The following is a 20,985-nucleotide window of genomic DNA, read 5'->3' as shown; positions in this document are numbered from 1 at the left end:
TCTCCGGTAATCTTGATTCCAGCTTGTGCTTCATCCAGCCCAGCATTTCGCATGATGTACTTTGCATGTAAGTTAAATAAGCAGGGTGATAATATACAGCCTTGACGTACTCCTTTTCCAGTTTGGAATCAATCTGTTGTTCCGTGTCCAGTTCAAACTGTTGCTTCCTGACCTGCATACAGATTTCTCAGGAGGCAGGTAAGGTGGTTTGTATTCCTGTCTCTTTCAGAATTTTCCACAGTTTGTTGTGATCTACACAGTCAATTAATTGGCGTAATTAATGAAGCAGAAGTAGATGTTTTTCTTGAACTCTCTTGCTTTTTCTGTGGTTCAGTGGATGTTGGTAATTTGATCTCTGGTTCCTCTTATAAATCCAGCTTGAACATCTGGAAGTTCTCTGTTGACATACTGATGATGCCTGGCTTGGAGAATTTTGATCGTTACTTCATTGGCTTGTGAGATGAGTACAATTGTGTGTTGGTTTGAACATTCTTTGTCATTGTCTTTCTTTGGGATTAGAATGAAAACTGACCTATTCCAGTCCAGTGGCCACTGCTGAGTGTTCCAAATTTGCTGGCATATTGAGTGTAGCACTTTCACAGCATCATCTCTTAGGATTTGAAATAGCTCAACTGAAATTCCATCACCTCCACAAGCTTTGTTGGTAGTGATGCTTTCTAAGGCCCACTTGACTTCGCATTCCAGGATGTCTGGCTCTAGGTGAGTGACCACACCATCGTGGTTATCTGGGTCGTGAAGATCTTTTTTGTATAGTTCTTCTGTGTATTCTTGCCACTTCTTAATATTTTCTGCTTCTGTTAGATCCATATCATTTCTGTCCTTAATTGTGCCCATCTTTGCATGGAATGTTCCCTTGGTATCTCTGATTTTTTTGAAGAGATCTCTAGTCTTTCCCATTCTTTGGGAAAAGAATTCTAGTCTTTCCTCTATTTCTTTGCATTGATCACATAGGAAGGCTTTCTTATCTCTCCTTGCTATTCTTTGGAACTCTGCATTCAGATAGATATATCGTTCCTTTTCTTCTTTGCCTTTTGCTGCTTTTCTTTTCTCAGCTATTTGTAAGACCTCAAAAAGACAAAATTGTCATCTGAGGAGGTGTTACAAACTCTGTGTATAAATAGTCACAAGTCAGAGACCAACATTCTCTGCTGAACTGCACATCTCAGGATTGGATTAAGAATGGATGTTGGTTCCATTGTAGATATTTCTGGCCATGCCAGGGGTAAAGACGGAACTTGTGTGGCCTGCAGTTGAGTACAGAGCTTTTCTCTGGATTCACTCTCCTCTGCTTCACCTGCTGTATGTTCCCATGACCACAAGTCGGGCCCTCGGAGCAAGCACAGGGTCTCTTTTTTTACTTTCCTTTCTTAAGCTTGGAATGAAAGAAAATAGTCTTAATGATGATTTTTAACATATGTGACATACCCTTCACTGCTAACAATCTGTTTATCTTTCTAACTGGGCATGAAACCACCCTCTTCTGCTCTTCTGGCCGGGCCTCGCGAACACTGTGATTTTATATAGCTCGGCAGGTAGACTTTTTTGGGATAAGTGAAATCAGACCTACTCATATCTTCATCGCTTTAGTGCCTGAAGTGTTAAAGTTTGTATTATTCACAAACTCCAAGTGAGAGCAAGGAAGAGTGTGCCTTGGCACAAGAGAGGACAGTAAAGCTGTCAGGAGACCCCAAAATTGTCACCTTGGCATTCTTTCAAATGAATCCCAAGTGGTGGGATCTGCTTATTTTTGTAAGTAAACCTGTCCACCTGATTCTAACCAGGAAAGAAGGAACTTTATGACACAGGTGCGTAGAGTTGTTCTTTTCACGCTGCTATCTGAGGCAGGTGATGAATTTCCTCTCTTGGAATGCTTTCTCCACGACTTCTTGCATTTATATTTCTTCAAGTTTCATATCACAGAAGTACCAGTGTGGAAATAGAAGAATTTGTTTTTTTTGCGATAGAGTAATTAATACGCCTTAGACCCTAGAAACGAGAAAAAATGTATTGTCAAATGCCTTCCCCTTGGGGAAGTTTACCCAAGAGAGTTGTTCGTGTGCTAGACTAGGGATGGTGGAAGGTAGGAGAGACAGATTGACCTGGCTGATCATCACATTAGGAGCCACTTTGTGATTTTGTTATAAAGGGATTGAAGCTGTCCAGTGTCTTGTGTCCGAGGTGAATGCCAGCATGCGTGCTAACTTGTGGGCCTCACTGAGGTGGGTGCTGAGTCTTGGAGGCAGTTGTTTCGGCGCTCAGTTGTATCCAACTCTTTGCAACCCCATGAACTCACCAGGCTCCTCTGTCTATGGGATTCTCCAGGAATACTGGAGTGGGTTGCCATTTCCTTCTCCAGGGGATCTTCCCCACCCAGGGATAGAGCTCAAGTCTCCTGCATCTCCTGCATTGGTAGGCAGAATTTTTACCACTTAGCCACCTTGGAAGCCCACGATGGAGGCAGTCGTGGCTGCTTACTGGGAAACGGACTGTTCTTTGATTTGGTGTCTGGGTAGACTTGTGAATGGTCGACAACTCTGGGCAGTTAGACCTGACTGTGGCCTTGTCAGTTGCAGAATTTCTTTCCTACAGAATGGAAGGCAAGCCAAAACCAGTGCTGCCCAGAGGTTAGGGCTGACCAGGGTCCTGGGGTGGTGGCACTTACCCAGGAGCTTATGTTCCTGTTAACAAGAGAGGCGGGCAGAGAGTGCCTTTTGCTTCATTGTGCGTGTGTCTTAAACAGAAACTAGTGTTGAGAGCTTAAATAGAAAACATCTCAAACAATCCATGAAATGGTAAACAAACCTGCTATTGAGGGAAAGAAAGAGAAGTTGACAATTGCATTATTCTGATCCTGAGTGGGTTCATCAGCTAAGGTCGAGGAATAAAGAAAAAGGAGATAAAAAGAATCGGGTGAAATGAATTCAGTTGTGTCATTTCTTTCTTCCTTTGTCTTCGGTTTACACCTGGTAATGAACCCATGGAGGCTTGGAGATATTGTTCAAGTTTCCTTTTGTTTTATTTGTGTGTATGTATGGCAGGTTTGTTTACAATTTCCAAAGGGTTTTTTTTTTTTTTCTTTTCCTCAACCCTGAGGAATACAAATTGAGGAGGGGGAGGAGAAAACAAGAAGGGAAGGTATTTTAGTATTTTGAAGACAGGAGGTGGCCCCACAATACAGGAAGCCGCTGTTTTTGTTTTTCTTTTCAAAGAGGCCGACGGGATGGATGGTACCAGTTTCATCAAATGTGAGTTTTTACAGAGCCCTCGTGTGTCCCACCTGGGGGAGTCACACTTTGGAAAATTAAGTGTCCATCAAATCAGGAGGAGGCTGGTACAGTTCCTGTCCTGTTTTACCCCTGCTTTTTTTGAAAAGCGTAAGAAAAGAGCCCTTTGTTTTCTTTTCAAGGAAAGTTCCACTGAAATTCATCTGTATGGGATTCACAGAGTCCATTTGTGTCTTTCATGGGTAGCCATAGGTTATACAGGACAATGTTGATGACAGTGTTGGTGAATTCCTGACCTCAACATTCAGATCGGTGTGTTGGGAAAAGGTTGAAGACCTTTTATTCCCCCCCACCCCCACTTTCTCTCTCTTTTTTTTAAACTTAAAAAAAATTGTTTAAAGAGGAAACTGAGATTTTTCTCACCTACCTTTTACATTAGCTTTCCCCACCGCATGCCAGTCGAGCTTCACAGGCTTAAGATTTGTGCCTGTCACTTCCGACATTTTCCTCCGAATTGCAAAACTTTCAAATACCTTTCAGGGAGACTTGTTTGGAATTTCATTTTAATGGGATTTATGAATAAATCTCCATCTTAATGCTGACTAAGCTTTAAACATCCATTCCTGGAGAACACTATTGGATTTTTATATTTTAAAATTTAAATCACTTGACAGTGAAGGCATAAAACATTTTTATATTTGTGAGTGCCATGTGCTTGAGCATTTCTGTTGAAGACCCTTTTTTTTTTCTTTTTTTCCGGTTGGCTTGAATAATTCTGTTCTGCAAAGTTGGAGATACTGCGTCTTCTACTTTCCTTTCTCATGCGGATGCCTGTGTACATTATGCGGGCTCATTTATCTCACCTACAGGGACGGGTATTCTGTGGCAGCCTGTTGCCACACTGCAATTTCCTTTAAAAGACAGTTTACTTTCTTCCTTCACTTTGAAACCTTTAACCTCAGAATTTTATTTTTAAATGCCACGAACCCTCAAAGTCAGATTAAAAGAGGTGACGCTTCCTGCCTTCCCCCAGAGATGCGTTGTAGAATGTAAATGAAGATGAAAGCTGGGATCACAGTCAGCCCCCTTTAAAAAAAAAGTACTCGAAATTTCTTTCAGGGGTTTTCAAGTGTCAAACCTGTGTTCTCTGTGTCTGCTGTAATTCTCTGCTGTCTGTCCACAGACTCATCTTACTCTGAGCCTCCAGATGTTCAGCAGCAGTTGAACCACTATCAGTCCGCTGCTCTGGCGAGAAACAACAGCCGTGTGAGCCCCGTGCCTCTTTCTGGGGCCGCGGGGGGCGCTGAGCAGAAAACGGAAGCCATTCTTCACTGCGAATTCTGTGAATTCTCCTCTGGCTATATCCAGAGCATCAGGCGCCATTACAGGGACAAGCACGGAGGGAAGAAGCTCTTCAAGTGCAAAGACTGCTCCTTTTACACAGGCTTTAAGTAAGTGGTGTAAAGAACAGCCTTGAGGAACAAGGTGGCTGCGCCTGCTCCGCCCCTCACTACACTCTTCCCTTACACTCCTCTCTCTGGAGCTCAAGGGAGGCCCTGCCCAAGGGATGATGGACAGGTGGGGTCCAGTCTTCACAAAAGGAGGCTAGTTCCAGAGACTGCTTTTGGGTTTGGGGAAGGGATGAAGAGCTATATGAGAACCAGTGAGTTTAAAAATCAGAGCAAATGGGTGCCCGAGGAGTGTGAATGATTTCCCTGACCCAGTGCATGAAGCAGTGAGTGTTTTCCCTTTTGGAAAACTATGCCCTCCACCTCCCCACCTTTTATTTTGTCTCTGGGAAAAATAGTCTTCTCAGAAGCAAAGTCAAAGTCAAGAGAGAATATCCAGCGATAGTGACACTCTGCTACCCTTGTAAAGAATTCTTATTTCTTAAGATCATATTATTGAAAGAGAACCAAGACTTCACACTGGGAAGACTAAACTTGAACAATCACAGAAAGATTGTTCCCACATAGAGAAAGATAATCCACAGTCAGTTTTGCTCCTTAGTATGACAAAGATTGGAGTGTTTCCTTTCATTTAATCTAAGCTCCTGTGATTTCATCTCGTCCTGGGAGATTCCACTTAGGGTCATAGTTACAAGTGTAGAATACAGAGCCTGACTGCCTGGGTTTGAACCCCAACTTTGCCACTTACTGACGGTGTGACTTTGGACAAGTTACTAAACCTGTCTGTGTCTCTGGTTCCATATCTGTAAAATAAAGATAATAATAGTACCTACCTCATAGGGCTCTTGTGAGGAGTAAGAAAATAATAAATGAAGCCATAAAGTGCTTAGCATAGTGCTTGGCACAAAGGAAATGCAAAATGTTTTTGTATCATAGAAAGCTATTATAATGAGATTAGATGCTATAGTACAGATATGAAGCTATTATTATCTGCTCCTGTTGCAGTCAGGGCCTTGGCTTTAGGTCACTCCAGTATTTCAATACATACTCCACATGGAGAGGCTGGCGAGGATGGGCTTCATAAGCCCTCCAAACTTGAATTGATAGAAAAACAAGTCTCTATTCCAGCAACATCTTAGTCACTGGAATTTGATGGAAAACGTGTAACATCTCTGACTGTTAATGTGGTTCAGTTGTTTTATAGATAAATATGCATGTGACCTTAGAACTGAGAGAAGTCAAGAAGGACTCAGATAACAAGGGCCCATTGACAGGTGTACATGTTTCCCCAGAGAGAGACACTCAGGTTAATAAGAAGAGGACCTTGCCCATTAAACTTTGGGTTTCATCCATTTTTATGAGACATTTAAGGCTTTGTAAAATTTGAATTTTGAAACGGATGGCACGAGGGAGGCACTGGTACCCTCCATGTTCGAGCTGGTATAACAGCTGAGCGTCTTTACGTGGTCATCAACCATCCTGCTTTCCCAACCAACCAGCCCTCCCTCCTTCCCTGGGAAGAGTCACCGAGGCAGCTGATGAATCATCCCAGCTTCTCCTTCCAAGCGTGATGAGAAATCCATTCTCGTAGGGATTTTGTTTTATATTTTTAACAGGCAACTGCTCATTTTCAAAAGTAAAATGGGGAGTCTATTTCTTTTTTTTCAAACTTGCCCTGAGCCCAGCCAAGTAGCAGAATTTCCCCCAAAGAAGGGACCACTGCAAAAGAATGCTCGGTCATTGCCCGAAAGACTGAGGAACTTGTGCTCAGCAAGCGCGATGAACCACTATAATTCTGGGTAACCCACCCCCGCAGCAGGGTGTCTCCAAAGGACTGCTGGCAAGGGGTGTGAGTGTGATGCATCTGGGTCCCACTCATCGCCTCTCTCCCCGCTCCCTCCCAGATCTGCTTTTACTATGCACGTGGAAGCCGGGCATTCGGCGGTCCCCGAGGAGGGCCCCAAAGATCTCCGCTGTCCTCTCTGCCTCTATCACACCAAATACAAGCGCAACATGATCGACCATATTGTACTGCACCGAGGTAACCTTCTGGGCTTGGTTTTCTTGGGATGCCAGGGGTGGGAGGAGGCTGGCTCGGGTGGCATTAGAGGGAGGCTGTCTCAAGGTGGCAGCAACACCTTTGCCCCGGTCCCTTGTTCCCCCCCTTATCTCCCCAAAAGAAATCACAGCGGTCACCCCAGTGACAGCCAACAGGGTAAGAGCATCTTCCTGCTGAGAGGATTTCCTCCACCTGGAGGGAGGCAAAGGTGATGGAGTCCTCAGTGAACACTTCTGCGGGGCTTCCCCCTGAGAGAGAGGTTTTACATCCCGAGTCTTCTGCGCTCACGACCTTGCTAAGGAGGGAGGGAATGAGAAGCAGAGTGGGTGGGTGAACTCATGGTAAAAGGTGAAGAGCCCTGTGGTTCTAAGCAGTTCTTTGAAGGAAGAGCAAAATGATGATCTCCAAAGCAGAATGTGGGGTTTCCCTTGAAATGGATGGAGAAAATTCCTAAAACTAAAAGTAGCCTGAAATATATTAATTTTTATTTTTTTAATATTTTGTGCCACACAGCCTGTGGCATCTTAGTTTCCCAGCCAGGGGCTAAACCCACATCCCCTGCATTGGAAGGGCAGAGTCTTAACCATTGGACTGCCAGGAAATCCCAGCCTGATACATATTAAATGCCATAGACTGTGGGTTTAAATTCTGGCTTTAAAGCCTCTTGTGTTTTACCTCTTCTCCATAAAGAGATGATGATTATGCCTCTGAGGTAGCATGTTGAGTGTCTAGTGTGTTCCGTGTGAATGCATCTTGGGTGTTTGTAAATGCTGGTTCCTTTGATATATTGGGATACTTCATTTAGGTTTTTTCTTTGAACTGAGTTTACTGCTGGCCAATTAAAAACCATTAAACAACACGTGCCCTCTGCATTGGAAGGAAAAATATGTAACAACTATACTTTGTCCGGAAGAGATTCCAGCCAGAGTTGGATGGAAAAAGATGACTAGAGTACCCGTTACTATTTCCACCGGCTGACCTTTCTGTCTCTCCTTCCTTCCTCCCTCCCTCCTTTTCTTCCTCTTCCTGCCTATCTTGCTTCCTTTGCCTCTAACCTGGGAAAGTTTTTCAGTATTTGCCACCTGTGACTCAAATGCATTAAGTGTCTTCTGCTGCCCTGCGGAGATGTTACTCTGAAATACTGGGTATTCGGGGAGCATTTCCAGTGTTTCCAGCATTTCCCCAGAGCCACTGCCTTTGGCCGGCGCCTTTTGTGACATGTCACCCACATCTGCTACAGACCCCAGGGAAGATCAACCTTCAGCACCCTCAGGTCTCCCTTCTCCCCAGGCAGCCTCGAGGCGTGAGATGCCTGCTGGCGAGGACATCCGCCTGCAAGCCATGCAGGAACGTTTAGGCAGGAACTTCTGGGATCTCTTGTGGTGTGCTGCCTCAGTCACGTGGCTTCTGGTCCCTGGGCCCCTGTGTCTGTCAAGGGCTCCATGTCCTCCACTGCTTGGAACGAGGCTGTGAGTCATGCTGCTGTGGAGCAGACAGGAGCTGTAAGACCCCACCTCAGCAGTGGAGTCTCTCTCGTTTCCGTTTGCTGCCTGCTGGGATCAAGCTTCCCAGGTGGCGCTAGTGGTAAAGAACCCGTCAGCCGGTGCAGGAGATGCAGGAGACTCAAGTTTGATTCCTGGGTCGGAAAGATCCCCTGGAGGAGGGCATGGCAACCCACACCAGTGTTCTTGCCTGGAGAATCCAATGGACAGAGAAGCCTGGTGGGCTACAGTCTGTGGGGTCACAAGGAATTGGACGTGACTGCAGACACTTAAACTCGCACATGACATGCCTGCTGGGATCAGAGTCTTGATGCCTAATGCAAGCTCGCTGACTTTGCTTCCCTGAGCTGAGAGTCCAGGAAACGAGAAGGCAGAGGGAAACACTTAATGCCTGGAGCACGCCACACCTGACCCAGTACTTCTCACACACGGTCGCTTCATCATCCAGCCGCACGGGGAGGGACGATACAGGACCTGTAGTCCTGCTTTATGTATGTGAAGCTTGAAGCTGGTAAAAACTATTTTTTCTTTGTTTTAGTGTAGTGTTTTAGGATCATTTCACAAAGAATTGAAGATATGTTAAAGATAGTTGTGCAGAACTGTAGGACTGAGAATGAAAGAGGAGATTGGGACAAATGCAGAATAAGGAAAAAGTAGTTGAAAGTTCACGCGAAAGGATGAGAACAGTCACCTAGAGTTTTGGTGTCTGCCGCAAGATACTGCATGCTCGTTAGCAGCGGGCTATCGTCTCAGCCCTGGGACTCTGGCCCACTGTGGGGGAGACAACAACGGAATCAATTGGATTTGGGGTGTTCATTAGACTTTTGAATGTTCAAGAAGCTGAGGTGCTGGAACCTGAAAGGGGTTTCTCCGGGGGGTTCTCCTGAGGGGGGCTGTGTGTGAAGTAATGCATGCTGTCCCCAGCCTGAAAACAGTGGTGAACTCGCTGGACCTGTGAGGGTACAAGTAGTTCAACCAGAGTCACCCAAGCGGGGGTGAGCAGGGAAGCTGTGAGTCAACCCCAGGTTTCTGATCCCATGATCCTTGCATCGTATTGCCTGTCACTGGTTCCTTACAGTCTCTTCTGTTGATTTATAGAGATAATTTATATGAGAGGAAGCGTCAGCATGTGTAGAGTTTGTCCTCATGGGGGTCAGAAAGTGCACAATCTGGAATGAACATGAGTATTTGAGGACTGTTGTAATAGCGACAACACCCGCAACGACAGTGATAGTTACTGTCACTGAGGACTTTCAGGTAGCAGGTGCTGGGATGAGTGCTTTCCAGTGAGTCGTTTCATGGAATTTTCACAAAACCCTAAGTGGTGGTTGTTAACCATTATCCCTGATAACAAGGGAGAAAACAGGTTCAGAAAGATTGAGCATCTTACCCAAGGTCAGATGACTAATAAGCGACCCAGCTGGGATCTGATCCCAGGCCTGCCCCACCCCTGGTCCACGCCTTTACCCACCAGGCATCACTGTCTCACTCTTGGGAAGGTGGTTGGTGTCACTCTGTCGAGCATTCCAGCGGCTGCGGTATCTGGGTCCGGGGATAGAGCCGTCTGAAGGTTGGGGGTCAGAGACGGGAACCACTGAGCCACAGGGAGGCAGGGCACTTTGGGATAGCATGTCTGCCATCCGCATCCTGGCTTTGGGGTCCATCTCAGTCAAGATGGCGGCTCAGTGGGGAGCTAGTCTTGACAAAGAAGACAGGGTTGGGTGGGTGTCTGCCTGGCAGTTTTGAGTTGGGGCTGAACTCGGAGTAACAAGACGTGGCTGAATCTGCACCTGTGCTCTCCTTACTCTTTGGTCTCTGGGGCCTGCAGTAAGAGATCTTTCTGAGACTTTGGTTAATTAAAATACTTGGAATGAATGGCAAGAAAAACAACTTCTGAGCCGGCCCTGAGAATAAGCTGCTGCTTGCAGGAATAGAGTCTCCTTAGCTTTTTGTCCAGACAAATTGCTGTATTTAAATAGGCAAGAAGGAAAAAGGAATTCATTCCACTCCTGGGTGATCTGAATGAGAAATAACCATGGAATCACATCGGCTGCTACAAAAGAGAGCATTCTGTTGGTCCATGCATTCAGGAGACATGTATTATTTGCTTGTTCCTTGCCATATCGTGCTGGGTTCTTTGAGCCAGTCTGCCCTCCTCAAGAAGATGAAGTGTGTGCGTAAGTATGTTTAAGATAGTGAGTGATAAGTATCTAGGAGATTGACAGTGGCAGATGTATTTCTGTTTGCAGTAGAGAAAGGTGGTGGAGGGGGGTGGCTTTTAAACTGATCCATGATAACATTTCAGCAGTCAGAGAAAACTTGAGGTGGGTGTATTCGTTATGTAGGGGACTTAACAGAAATGGATTCTTTTTCCGTTTTGGAGCCCAAAAGTCTGAAATGCAGTTGTTCATAGGGCTGTGTTCCCCCTGAAGACTCTAGGGGAGAATCCTTCCTAGATTCTTCCCAGCTTCTCCCGGCTCCCGACTTTGCTTGGCATCCCTTGCCTTGTGGCCATATCACTCCAGTCTCTCCCTCCCTCTGCACATGGCCTTCTCTCAGTCTCTCCCTCCCTCTGCACATGTGTGTGGGGGTGTGTGTGTATGTGTCTGTGTGTGTTCTCTCTTCTTACCCTGACTTTAGGGCACACCCTAATCCCGTACGACGTTACCTTGACTAACATGTGAAGACCTCAGGTCTCAACAAGGTTACATTCTGAGGGGCCAGGTGGACATTAATTTCTGGGGACTCCATTTGACTCATTACAGAGTGTAAGGAAAATTTTAACAAACCACCCAGGTGAGTAGAGGGAAGATGTGTTTACAGAGTGAAATTAGAAGGTACTAGGAGGCAAGGCTAGAAAGGTATACTCCGGTCAAATGAAAGAGGGCTTAGATCCCATCGCAGGAGTAGAATGCTACTCTGTAGACAGATGGGAAGCCGGGGTACTGACGAGACACCTGGTGAGTTCTAATTTAGCAGAGACTAAAGCCAAGGATTATAGACCCATCTCTTTGAGGAACCGTGAACTTCAGTCAGATCAACATTTCATGAGGTTCACCATGATGGGACCAGTGTAACCAGGGAAAAATTAAGCCCTGAGGCTTCTGGTTCAAGGAGAAAGTGGTATGATGTTGGAAGGGTTTTCATTCATGTTACAAATGTTTATTGAACACCCACCACATGCTAGCATTGCTTTAAGCTCTAGGGATACTGCCAGAAGAGTCAGGCAAGGTTTGGGCACCAAAGGAGCGTGAACTTTAGTAGGAAGAGAGACAGTGAACAAGGGAAGAAATAGTTTCAGAGTATATGAATGTTTTTGGTTGCTCAGTCATGTCCAACTCTTTGCAGCCCCATGGACTGTAGCCCACCAGGCTCTTCTGTCCATGTGATTCTCCAGGAAAGAATACTGTAGTGGGTTGCCATTTCCTTCTCTAGGAGATCTTCGTGACCCAGGGATCGAACCCAGGTGTCCTGCATTATAGGCAGATTCTTTACCGTCTGAGCCACCAGGGAAGCCAGAGTACATTTCTACGACTTCTTATAACCATTGGGAGCACAGTGAATGCCTCATGTGTTGCTTGGCCTGGATGTCCCTTATATACCTGTAGCAAACCTGAGAAATTGGGCAAAAATTGAATTATAGGCATGAAACAGTTTCATCAAATATTTATAATTACGGAGCTGTGTAATCACTGAGATTGGTCTCCAGTTGGCTTATAAACTTAAAATTTCTGTTTCTTAGCCTGTAACCTCAATACACACATAAATGCTAAATATAACTGAACCCTGCAGGTGGGTTATCTTTTTGGAACAGAACTAATCTCCCCTCATATATCTGATCAGTATCATTTTTTCTTGAGAAAAAAAAATACTACAGTGAGATTGACAGCCTTTCATCTTATTCAGTGAAATTACATGTTCCCTTCTTCCCCATCACATACTTCTTCCTGTTAAAGGTACAGTTCCCAGCTCTTGTCTGGCTTGAGCAGGGTAGCTTGGCTAATGTCAAAACTTAACTATTTACAGGAACTGCCGTGCTTCTGTTTACATGTGCCTGTTTGTGGTTATACTTGGGGACGGTGGCTTTCTGGTCCTCAGCGTTTGTCACTGGTTTGTGAGTTAGAGTAACGGATAGGTCTTTGGTTTGGCCCAGCGAGGGTCTCAGCCCTCTACCGCAGCAGTCTGCATTCAGAGTGGGTTGGAATGAGTGACTTCCAAATCCCCACCCCGAAGCCCCGCCCCCAGCCCCCCACCCCCCCACCCCCTGCACCCCTCCACCGCTGCCCCCAGCCTGGCACATTGTGGGGAGGAATCCCACGTGTGTTGTGGGCTGCCTTTCAGGAAGAATTGTTACTTGGTGATTCTGGGCTCCACAGTGATGTGGGTTTTTTTTTCACTGTTTTGAGTAGAAATGACCCCCTCTCCCCCGACCCCCCCCCCCTTAGTAGTAGCGATTTTATAGATTATTTTCCCACCTAGCACATACTTCTGATGAACCTTAGCACCCACATGCTTTAAGGTGGCGCTGCTCCAGGCTGGAACCTCTTGAGTTTTGTGTCCAGCTGCAGCACTTTTTAAGTATCTTTTAGGTATGAGTAGATGAGAGACACGATCTATCTTGTAGTCAAAACTGGTGAAGTCATAATATTTTTGCAGCCAGTGCTGGAAGCTGAGTCACAATGCGTGTGATTCAGGCCTTGATTTCTTACCCAAGGTAATTTTGAGAGGTGTGAAGTCAAGAAAAGACCCACAGTTGTCGCTTCCCCCTGTAGGAAAAGCCCCAAGTGGCTGAGCTTCCGTAGCCAAGACAGGGCTCGGGCCCTACCTGGAAACAGTCCAGTCTCCCGGCTTCTGTCCTTCACTGGCCTCCACCATGAATAACCTCATTCAGAAAACGCTGTCGGTCCTTCGCCTGCCTTTCAAAGTCTGTCTTGTTTTTTTTTATCTTGGTCCTGTTAGCCATGTTTGTAGAAAGCGGGGGGAAAAGGTAACTTTCTTTTCTAAAATTAACACCCATAACCCATGTAACTAAGAGACTTGGGAGTTATTGTAGTTAATGTCTTAGTTTGGAAATGAGGAAGTCTTACCTTTCAGAATGAGTCATCAGGGAAATGACCTTTTATGAAATCCAGGAGATACTTGAAAGAAATTCAGATAAAAATGGTTGCCTTAGACACTGAGAGCTTTTGCGATTTTGAACTATTAGGAATAAAAGGCTGAGAAGTGCCCGGCATACAGATTGGATGTGACTGGAGAGTTCTTTATAGGAGAGACGGAGGAGGGTGCATGCAGGCAAAGGTCAGCGGACCCGGGCTCCCAGGCCACAACTTCGTGCTGAATTAGAGGACTGACTTTGAGGAAGTAGCTGAACTGAGCCGTTTTCAGTTTCCACTGAAGACTCTCAAAACTGACTTTGCAGGGTGTTGTGAGAATAAAAAGTAGCCCAGAGAGTCCAACACATTAACCATGCTTGAAACGTAGTGAGCTCTTAATAAGTGGGAGTGGCTGTTTCCATTCAGTGTTACAATTTCATCTCCAAGGTATTATTCTGAATGCTCCCGACTTTGTGCAAAATGCACTGAGACACACATAGTGAAATTGGAAACTGCAAAGAAAACTAACCAAAGGAATTGAAAAGGAGACCTATAAGAAAAAACAAGTTTGAAAGAAGCAATTATTTACAGTGGAGAAGGGAAGGCTGGAGAGCAACTGAATGACTGTCTTCAAGATGTTGGAGTCATCGTTATGCAGAAACTTACAGCTAGCTGTTCTCCATCTCCACCAAGATGGACAGAAGCAGGGCAGGTGGGACAGGCCAGAGCCAAAGAAAGAGCAGGGAAGGAGTTGAAGTGGCAAAATTTTATAAATCAGGAGCAAACATAGAGAGCAAGGGAGGGGGGTGCAAGTCTCAAAGAAGGTGCCAGAAAAGTTCACATCAACACTTCCCCATGACCACCTGAGGTGTAGGGTGTGGGGGCCGGTCTCCTGGCTTCAGCTTGGACCCTTATCTCTTGCTGTGGGCGCCAGCTTGCTGATGTCTACACATCCAGGGCGGTTGGACTGAATACCTGGCACTTGACTTGGAGCAGTGTCTGAACCAGGGTCCATCGTGCCTTCTCATGATGCAGCTGTCTGGAGGCATTTTCTGTTGTCACGATGGGGAGGAGGGGCCACTGCTGGTGTTGCTGGGCAGGGGCCTGGGGTGCTGGTATACATCCTACAATGCATAGGAAACCTCCCAGAGGAAAGAATTACCTGGCATCAAAACATCAGTAGCACTGCTATTGAGAAGTCCTGGATTAGAAGCATAGAACGACTGTCATAGCCCTGGCTTCCTTCAGGCTCATTAGTTTACACCAAAGCATTTTTTTTTCCCTCCCATTTACACCAAACCATGGAACTAACTGAATGGTTAGAAGACTGTTACAACATTTGCTATTCTAAGAAAATGTGTGGATTCCATTATAATCATGTGTTTCTTAGCTGTCTGCGCGACTTTGGTTTAAAAATATTTATATTTCTAAATAAGTGACTGACTCTTTGTATAGGGAAAATAACATATGCATTAGAGCTCCCGGGAGTATGGTGCAGACACCAACCTTCCACGCTTCCTCTGCCCACATTCTCGCTGGCCAATTAATCGCTGCATTCAGGGATGCCGAAGGCAGGGACTGCCCTGCAGTGAGCATGTGCTGGTTGAGAGGAGGCAGGCAGGCCTTCGGGTGGGAGGAACTCCCCAAGGGCCAGACACAGGCCAGCCCCAGAGGGAGGGCTCCCAGAGCGAGCGACTTCAGCGCACAGCATCCTGATGCTCTGTGAATGTTGTTCCTGGTGACCGAGGATATAGCGCGCCTTCCTGACTTAATAATACATTGCTGTTTCTAAATAATATAAGTGTATGTTGTGTGCGTCCATTTGTAAACTTTGAGAGTCTTCTGAAATCCAGACACAGCATGAAAACACATGCTATATTTGATCCTTGCATAAATAGCACAGATTTTAATTTTATCCCAGTTATGGATATCTGGCGCGTGTGCCGATACTCTGGGCAGACTGGTGTGAAATTTAATTTGAGCAGTTAAACACAAGGGTGAGAGAGTACGAAATAAACAAGAACACACACTCTTCCAGCCCTACAGCATTTGGTATGTCAACGGGAAAAGCACCCAAATCCTCTCTTTTATTTTCTCCCTTGGTGACAATCACATTACAGATTTGTCTGAAAAGGCACAAATCCTCCACATCTCCCACGCCACCGCCACCCCACCTCTCCTGGAAGATTGCCTACAGACATTTCATCTGCGGGAACTCTTTCCCAAGGTGGGGTTGGAGTTTCAGTGAATGAAAGTGTCCAGGATTCTTTGTTTTCAGATTTGATCTTAGAGATTCTTTTGGTTTCAAGAACAGGCAAACAGTCTCCTTGAGAACGTCTTGGAAGGGGAAACAGGAATGGAATTGGAAATGATGGGAGAGAACCGATTTGCGGTTCGGTAGACAGACATGGGTGGGGTCCCAGTTTAGGCAGTTACAGAGTCTGTGACCTTTGGAGAGGGACTTGAGAGCTCAGTTCCTGTTTTACTACTTTGTAGAAATGGGACTAACTTTGGCCTAACAGAGCTGCCAGGGAGGTATACAGTGGTGCCACATAGGTGCTCCAAGAATGTCATTTTCCTTCCCCCTTACGGACATCTTGTTGTTGTTGTTCAGTTGCTAAGTCATGTCCAACTCTTTTATGACCCCACAGACTGTATTTAACCCTCCAGGCTCCTCTGTCCATGGCATTTCCCAGGCAGGAACGCTGGAGTGGTTAAGGACGTCTACGTGAGCCTAAATGCCACTTGCCGGGGAAGTAAGATGCGCTGGTGGTTGCTGCTGATAACCATTCATGTTGGTGAAACTTCTATTCTTGTCTCCTCCTTTAATCACCTCCATTCAGAAATCCGCCAGCACCTTTCAGCCTGCCCACTCCTATTTATAGGTCATTCTGGGTATCAAGTATGCAGAGCTGTTGGCCTTAGAAGCACCCACGTGTCCCAGTGGACTGTTGACTCGGGGGGTGGGAGGGTGGGAGGAGGTCTGTGTGCAGTTCACAGACCGGCAGCCTTGAGAAGTTTCAACAGTGGATGGGGGGATTTTTCCTTATACTCCCAAGAAAGACCATCTGCTTTCCATCAGTAAAAGTTCCCATCTTTGTATTCAATTTGTTTCCACAGAAGAGCGGGTTGTCCCCATTGAAGTGTGCCGGTCCAAACTGTCCAAATACTTGCAGGGAGTAGTTTTCCGCTGTGATAAGTGTACCTTCACCTGCTCCAGTGACGAGAGCCTCCAGCAGCACATAGAGAAGCACAATGAACTGAAACCTTACAAATGCCAGCTCTGCTACTTTGAGACCAAGCACACGGACGAACTGGACAGCCACCTCCGGGACGAGCATAAGGTAGGGGCCTGGCCTCCCTGCTCCACCCCGGTACGGCGGCGGGAGGGCCCGGGCCGGACCCAGCTGCGCCGCTCTGTGCAGGACGGATGCACGTGCTGAAATCAGGTTTAAAGCGAGGTTCCGTCTATTCTATTGTCAATGAACTGTAAGGTCATTTTAGAAAATGGGAGCACAGATGAGGGAAAGAAAACCATCCATGATGCCACCCCCCCATCTCACTGCTTAATGTTTTTGGGTCTCTTCTGTGCCCACTTTCCTTGGTTTTATTTCATTCTGAGTATATGTGATCCCTTATATGAAAGAGTGGATCTTCTCTTTCTTGTTTTCATCTTTCCCTAACTGGAGTACTTCACCATATTATTTTAAATGTATTATCAAAAAGATTGATAAATTTTTTCTGTAAAGGGCTAGGTAGTAAATATTTTAGGCTTTGCAGGCCAGATGGTCTCAGTGGCAACAGTTCAGCTCTGCCCTTGTAGCAAGAAAGGAGCCCTAGAGAAGACATCAATGAATGGGCATGGCTGTGTTTCAATAAAACTTTATTTACAAAATTAGGCAGCAGGCTGTGGACCTATAGTTACTGGCCCCTTCTTCTCTCTGATGGCTCTGCCAGCAAGTGCCCCAATCATGTAGGTTGTTTCCAGTATATTGCTGACTACAGAAACTTTCTAAGTCATTGCTGTTCATGTCTAAGCATTATAAGGACTGTAAGATGTGTGTTATATTTGTGGGAGGGAACAGATTGGTATAGCACATAAAATATGGGGTTTATGAAAAAAATTATCTTCCAAAAGTCTGCTGATCAGAGGGTAAGATCATCCCAGGCGGCTTCCTCACTTCTCAGAGGATAACATAGCAGGGATTAAGACCATTGTTTCTGGTTTTGTATATTGTCCAGAGTTTGGGGAGTGTGTGTGGCGTGGGTGGGGGGGGTGGGGGAGGGCGGCAGGGAGTATGATTAGTATAGTATTTGTTCCATGAAAAGAGCCTATTCAAATGTTTTGTAATTAACCAACAAACCCCAAACATCTAGTGAGTGTTTACTTAAGGTACAATGAGAAGCACTTTTGATATTGTTTCCTTTTTCTTGCTGTATACTGTCAGTGGAAATATAGTTCCTCTTTTCTGGACTTACAAACCCAAGTTACAAAGATTCCTGTCTGAGTCATGTACACCCAAGGGTTAGAATTTTTCTGTAGGGTGTTGAGAGAAGGCTGAGCTTTATCACCCACCTACAATTTAATAGCATTTTTGCTAACTTCTCTGCTTTGGAATGCATTCATTTTCTAATGTGTCTCCCTAAAATGAAAGCAGAGAAAAGCCTGAATTACCTCACTTAAAAGCTTTCAGTACCAAAAAAATACCCCCAAATTTTAATGCCCTTTCATATTCAAACTTCCTTGGCATTTCTGCCCCCACACTGAAAGGAAAGTCACTCATCTATGTCAAGCTAAGCTGTTTACATTTATGCGCATGTGTCTTATTTATGTTACCACCTCACATCTTTTTATTATAGTGTTGAAGCCATCAGACTGGTATTTTGGGACAGAGCAAACCTGGAAGGTAGATTCTTCCCCATTGGTTGCATAGTAGCTGTGAGTCACTGGGGAACTCCAGAGAAGACTAGAAACCATACCAGATATGGAAGCAGGCAGGAATGTGAGGGCTTTAGAATAAGCATCAGGCAATTGGGTTACCCTAACTAGGAGCCCAGTTAAGAACTTCTGGAGCCACACAGACCTAGGATTGAATTCTGTCTTCACCGCTTACTGTAGCTGCTTCAGCAAGTTACTTCAATTTCTGTCTCTGTTTCCTGATCTGTAAATGGGAATTGCATATCCTCGCATACCTTACTCAGAAATTTTGTAAGATTAAATGAAGTCCTGGTATCTCCCACACTTTGAGAACCATGTCCCAGTCTGTCTGTGAGTTGAACTGTGCTCAGGTTTAACAACCACCCATCAGAAAGGCAGTTATGGTTCCTAAAGACCTAAAATAGACTATAAATTCACCGACTATACTTTTCATTTTAGACGTGGGCTTTGATGTGTTGTATTTTCACTATGCTGTGCTTGGTTCTTTAATCTTACTCTCTCATGGTTGACCAGCTTATTAAGTCCAATGAGCACCTAATTGAGGCTAAAGAATCACCACTCTCAGCGTGCCTAATGATCTTCATCTTTGTCTCAATTGTTGTTAAGTGTATGAGACTTGTGCTTATTAATGATCCCTTCTTTTCTAAGTGATGAATACAAAATGCAGTTTGGATTTTTTAAATAATTATCCAAACACTGTTTTATATACAAAGACAGCTGCTGAAAGTGAATTTTTGACTGATAGACAGTGACATTATGCATTAATTAAAAATGGTCATTCCCTCACATAAAGGATATACAGAAGTCTGATTTCAGCATTCCTGAAAAGGCTGTAAGTGTCAATATACAGTGTACTAAAGAGAAGTTTGCTAATGATTGAGATACAAAAGTCAAGAACCATAAGGTAAGAATTAGAAATTAAAGCCAAAGAATTGGAAAGGAAGAAATAAAACTGTTTCTGTTCACAGACAATGTGATCTTTGTAGTTAGAAAATCCTAAATAATCCATTTAAAAAGCTACTGGAATATTCATGAGTTTATCAGAATTGCAGGATATACGATCAATAATAAATTTCTATACACTAGTAATGGACAATCTGAAAATGAAATTTTAAGAAGATCAATTTCATTTATAATGTCAAAAAGAAATAAAATGCTTAAGAATAAACAAAACTAAAAGCTATATGCTGAAAACTACAAATGCTATTGAGAAACAAAAGAACTAAATTAATGTAATATATACCATACTCATGGATTAGAAGACTCAGTATTGGTAATGCTTCCCAAACTGATCTGCAGATTCAGTGTAATCTATCAGAATCTCAGTAGGCTTTTTTCTTTGGTAGAAATTGATAAACTCACACTGAAATGTATATAGAAATGCCAAGGACCTAGAATAGCATAAGCAGTATGAAAAAAGAACAAAATTGAAAGACTCCTCCTTCCTGATTGCAACTTTTACTGTAAAGCTACAGTGATCCAGAAAGTATGGTATTGACATAAGGACAGATATATGATCAGTAGTGCAGAAGAAAAAGTTCAGAAATAAATCCTGATATATGTGGTCAGTTGATGTTTATTGGAGGTGCCAAGGTAATCAGGAAACAATAGTTTTTCAACAAGTGGTGTTGTTTCAGTTGGATTTCCATATGGAAAATAGAGATTGTTGACCCTTACATCACTCAGTGGACATGAATTTGAGCAAACTTCAGGAGATAATGAAGGACAGGGAAGCTTGGTGTGCTGCAGTCTATGGGGTCACAAAGAGTCATACACCACTTAGTGACTGAACAAGAAACACAGTGTCACTCAAATTTCTCTTGGGAAAAATTCTTAGATATGATACAATAGATGTGATCATTTAAAACATCAATAAATCAGGTGTCATCAAAATTAAATTGTTGCTCTTCAGAAGACACCATTAAGCAAATGAAAAGGCAAGCAACAGATTGGAGGCAAGTATTTGCAAAATAAATAACAAAAGACTTCAACCAAAATATATAAAGAACTTTTGCAACTCAGTAATAAGATTAACAGTTCAATTAAAAATGAGAAAAAGTTCTGAATAGGCACTTTATGCAGGAGGATATGCAAATGAACTCATGAAAAGATGCTTAATAAGACTCACCATTAATAAGACCCATCCACTAGAATGGCTAAAACTAAGAAGACCGACAGCATCAAGTGTTGTCGAGGATGTGAAGAAACTGGAAATCTCACACATGGCTGAATGGAATGTTATCTGGCACATCTGCTTTGGAGCATTTTGTCAATTTGTTTAAAAGTGAAACCCACACTTTACCATCTGGCCCAGCAAGTCTACTGTCACATAAAGTGGCTGCATAAACAAAATGTGCTATACCCAGACAGTGGAATACTACTGATCAATAAAAGAAATGAGCGACTGATACATTTAACAGTGTGGCTAAATCTCAGAATCATCATGTTAAATGGACAAAGTGACAGTCATTCAGTCGTGTCTGACTCTTTGTGACCCCCATGAACTGTAGCCTGCCAGGCTCCTCTGTCCATGGGATTCTCCAGGCCAGAATACTGGAGTGGGTAGCCATTCCCTTCTCCAGGGGATCTTCCCAACCCAGGGAAGGAACCCGGGTCTCCCGCATTGCAGGCAGATTCTTTACCATCTGAGCCACCAGGGAAGCCCAAAGCCCGACACAAAATACTAGATGTGTGATTTCTATAAAAGGCAGAATTAAGAAGACAAAGCAGATCAGAAG

General features: G+C 44.4%; 1 protein-coding gene across 1 annotated transcript in view; it reads left to right on the top strand.

Moving 5' to 3' along the window:
- ZNF462 (zinc finger protein 462) overlaps positions 1-20,985 on the top strand; it is a 152,067-nt gene that overhangs the window by 105,296 nt on the left and 25,786 nt on the right. The window contains 3 exon segments of the mRNA XM_043870545.1: positions 4,429-4,696; positions 6,559-6,695; positions 16,429-16,652. Of these exon segments, the coding sequence (XP_043726480.1) occupies positions 4,429-4,696; positions 6,559-6,695; positions 16,429-16,652 (629 nt within the window).

Source organism: Cervus elaphus, chromosome 16 (assembly GCF_910594005.1).
Source record: "Cervus elaphus chromosome 16, mCerEla1.1, whole genome shotgun sequence".
Classification (NCBI taxonomy): Eukaryota; Metazoa; Chordata; class Mammalia; order Artiodactyla; family Cervidae; genus Cervus; species Cervus elaphus.
Note: the sequence above shows the minus strand (reverse complement) of the source record. Positions and strands in the feature narration are given on the sequence as shown.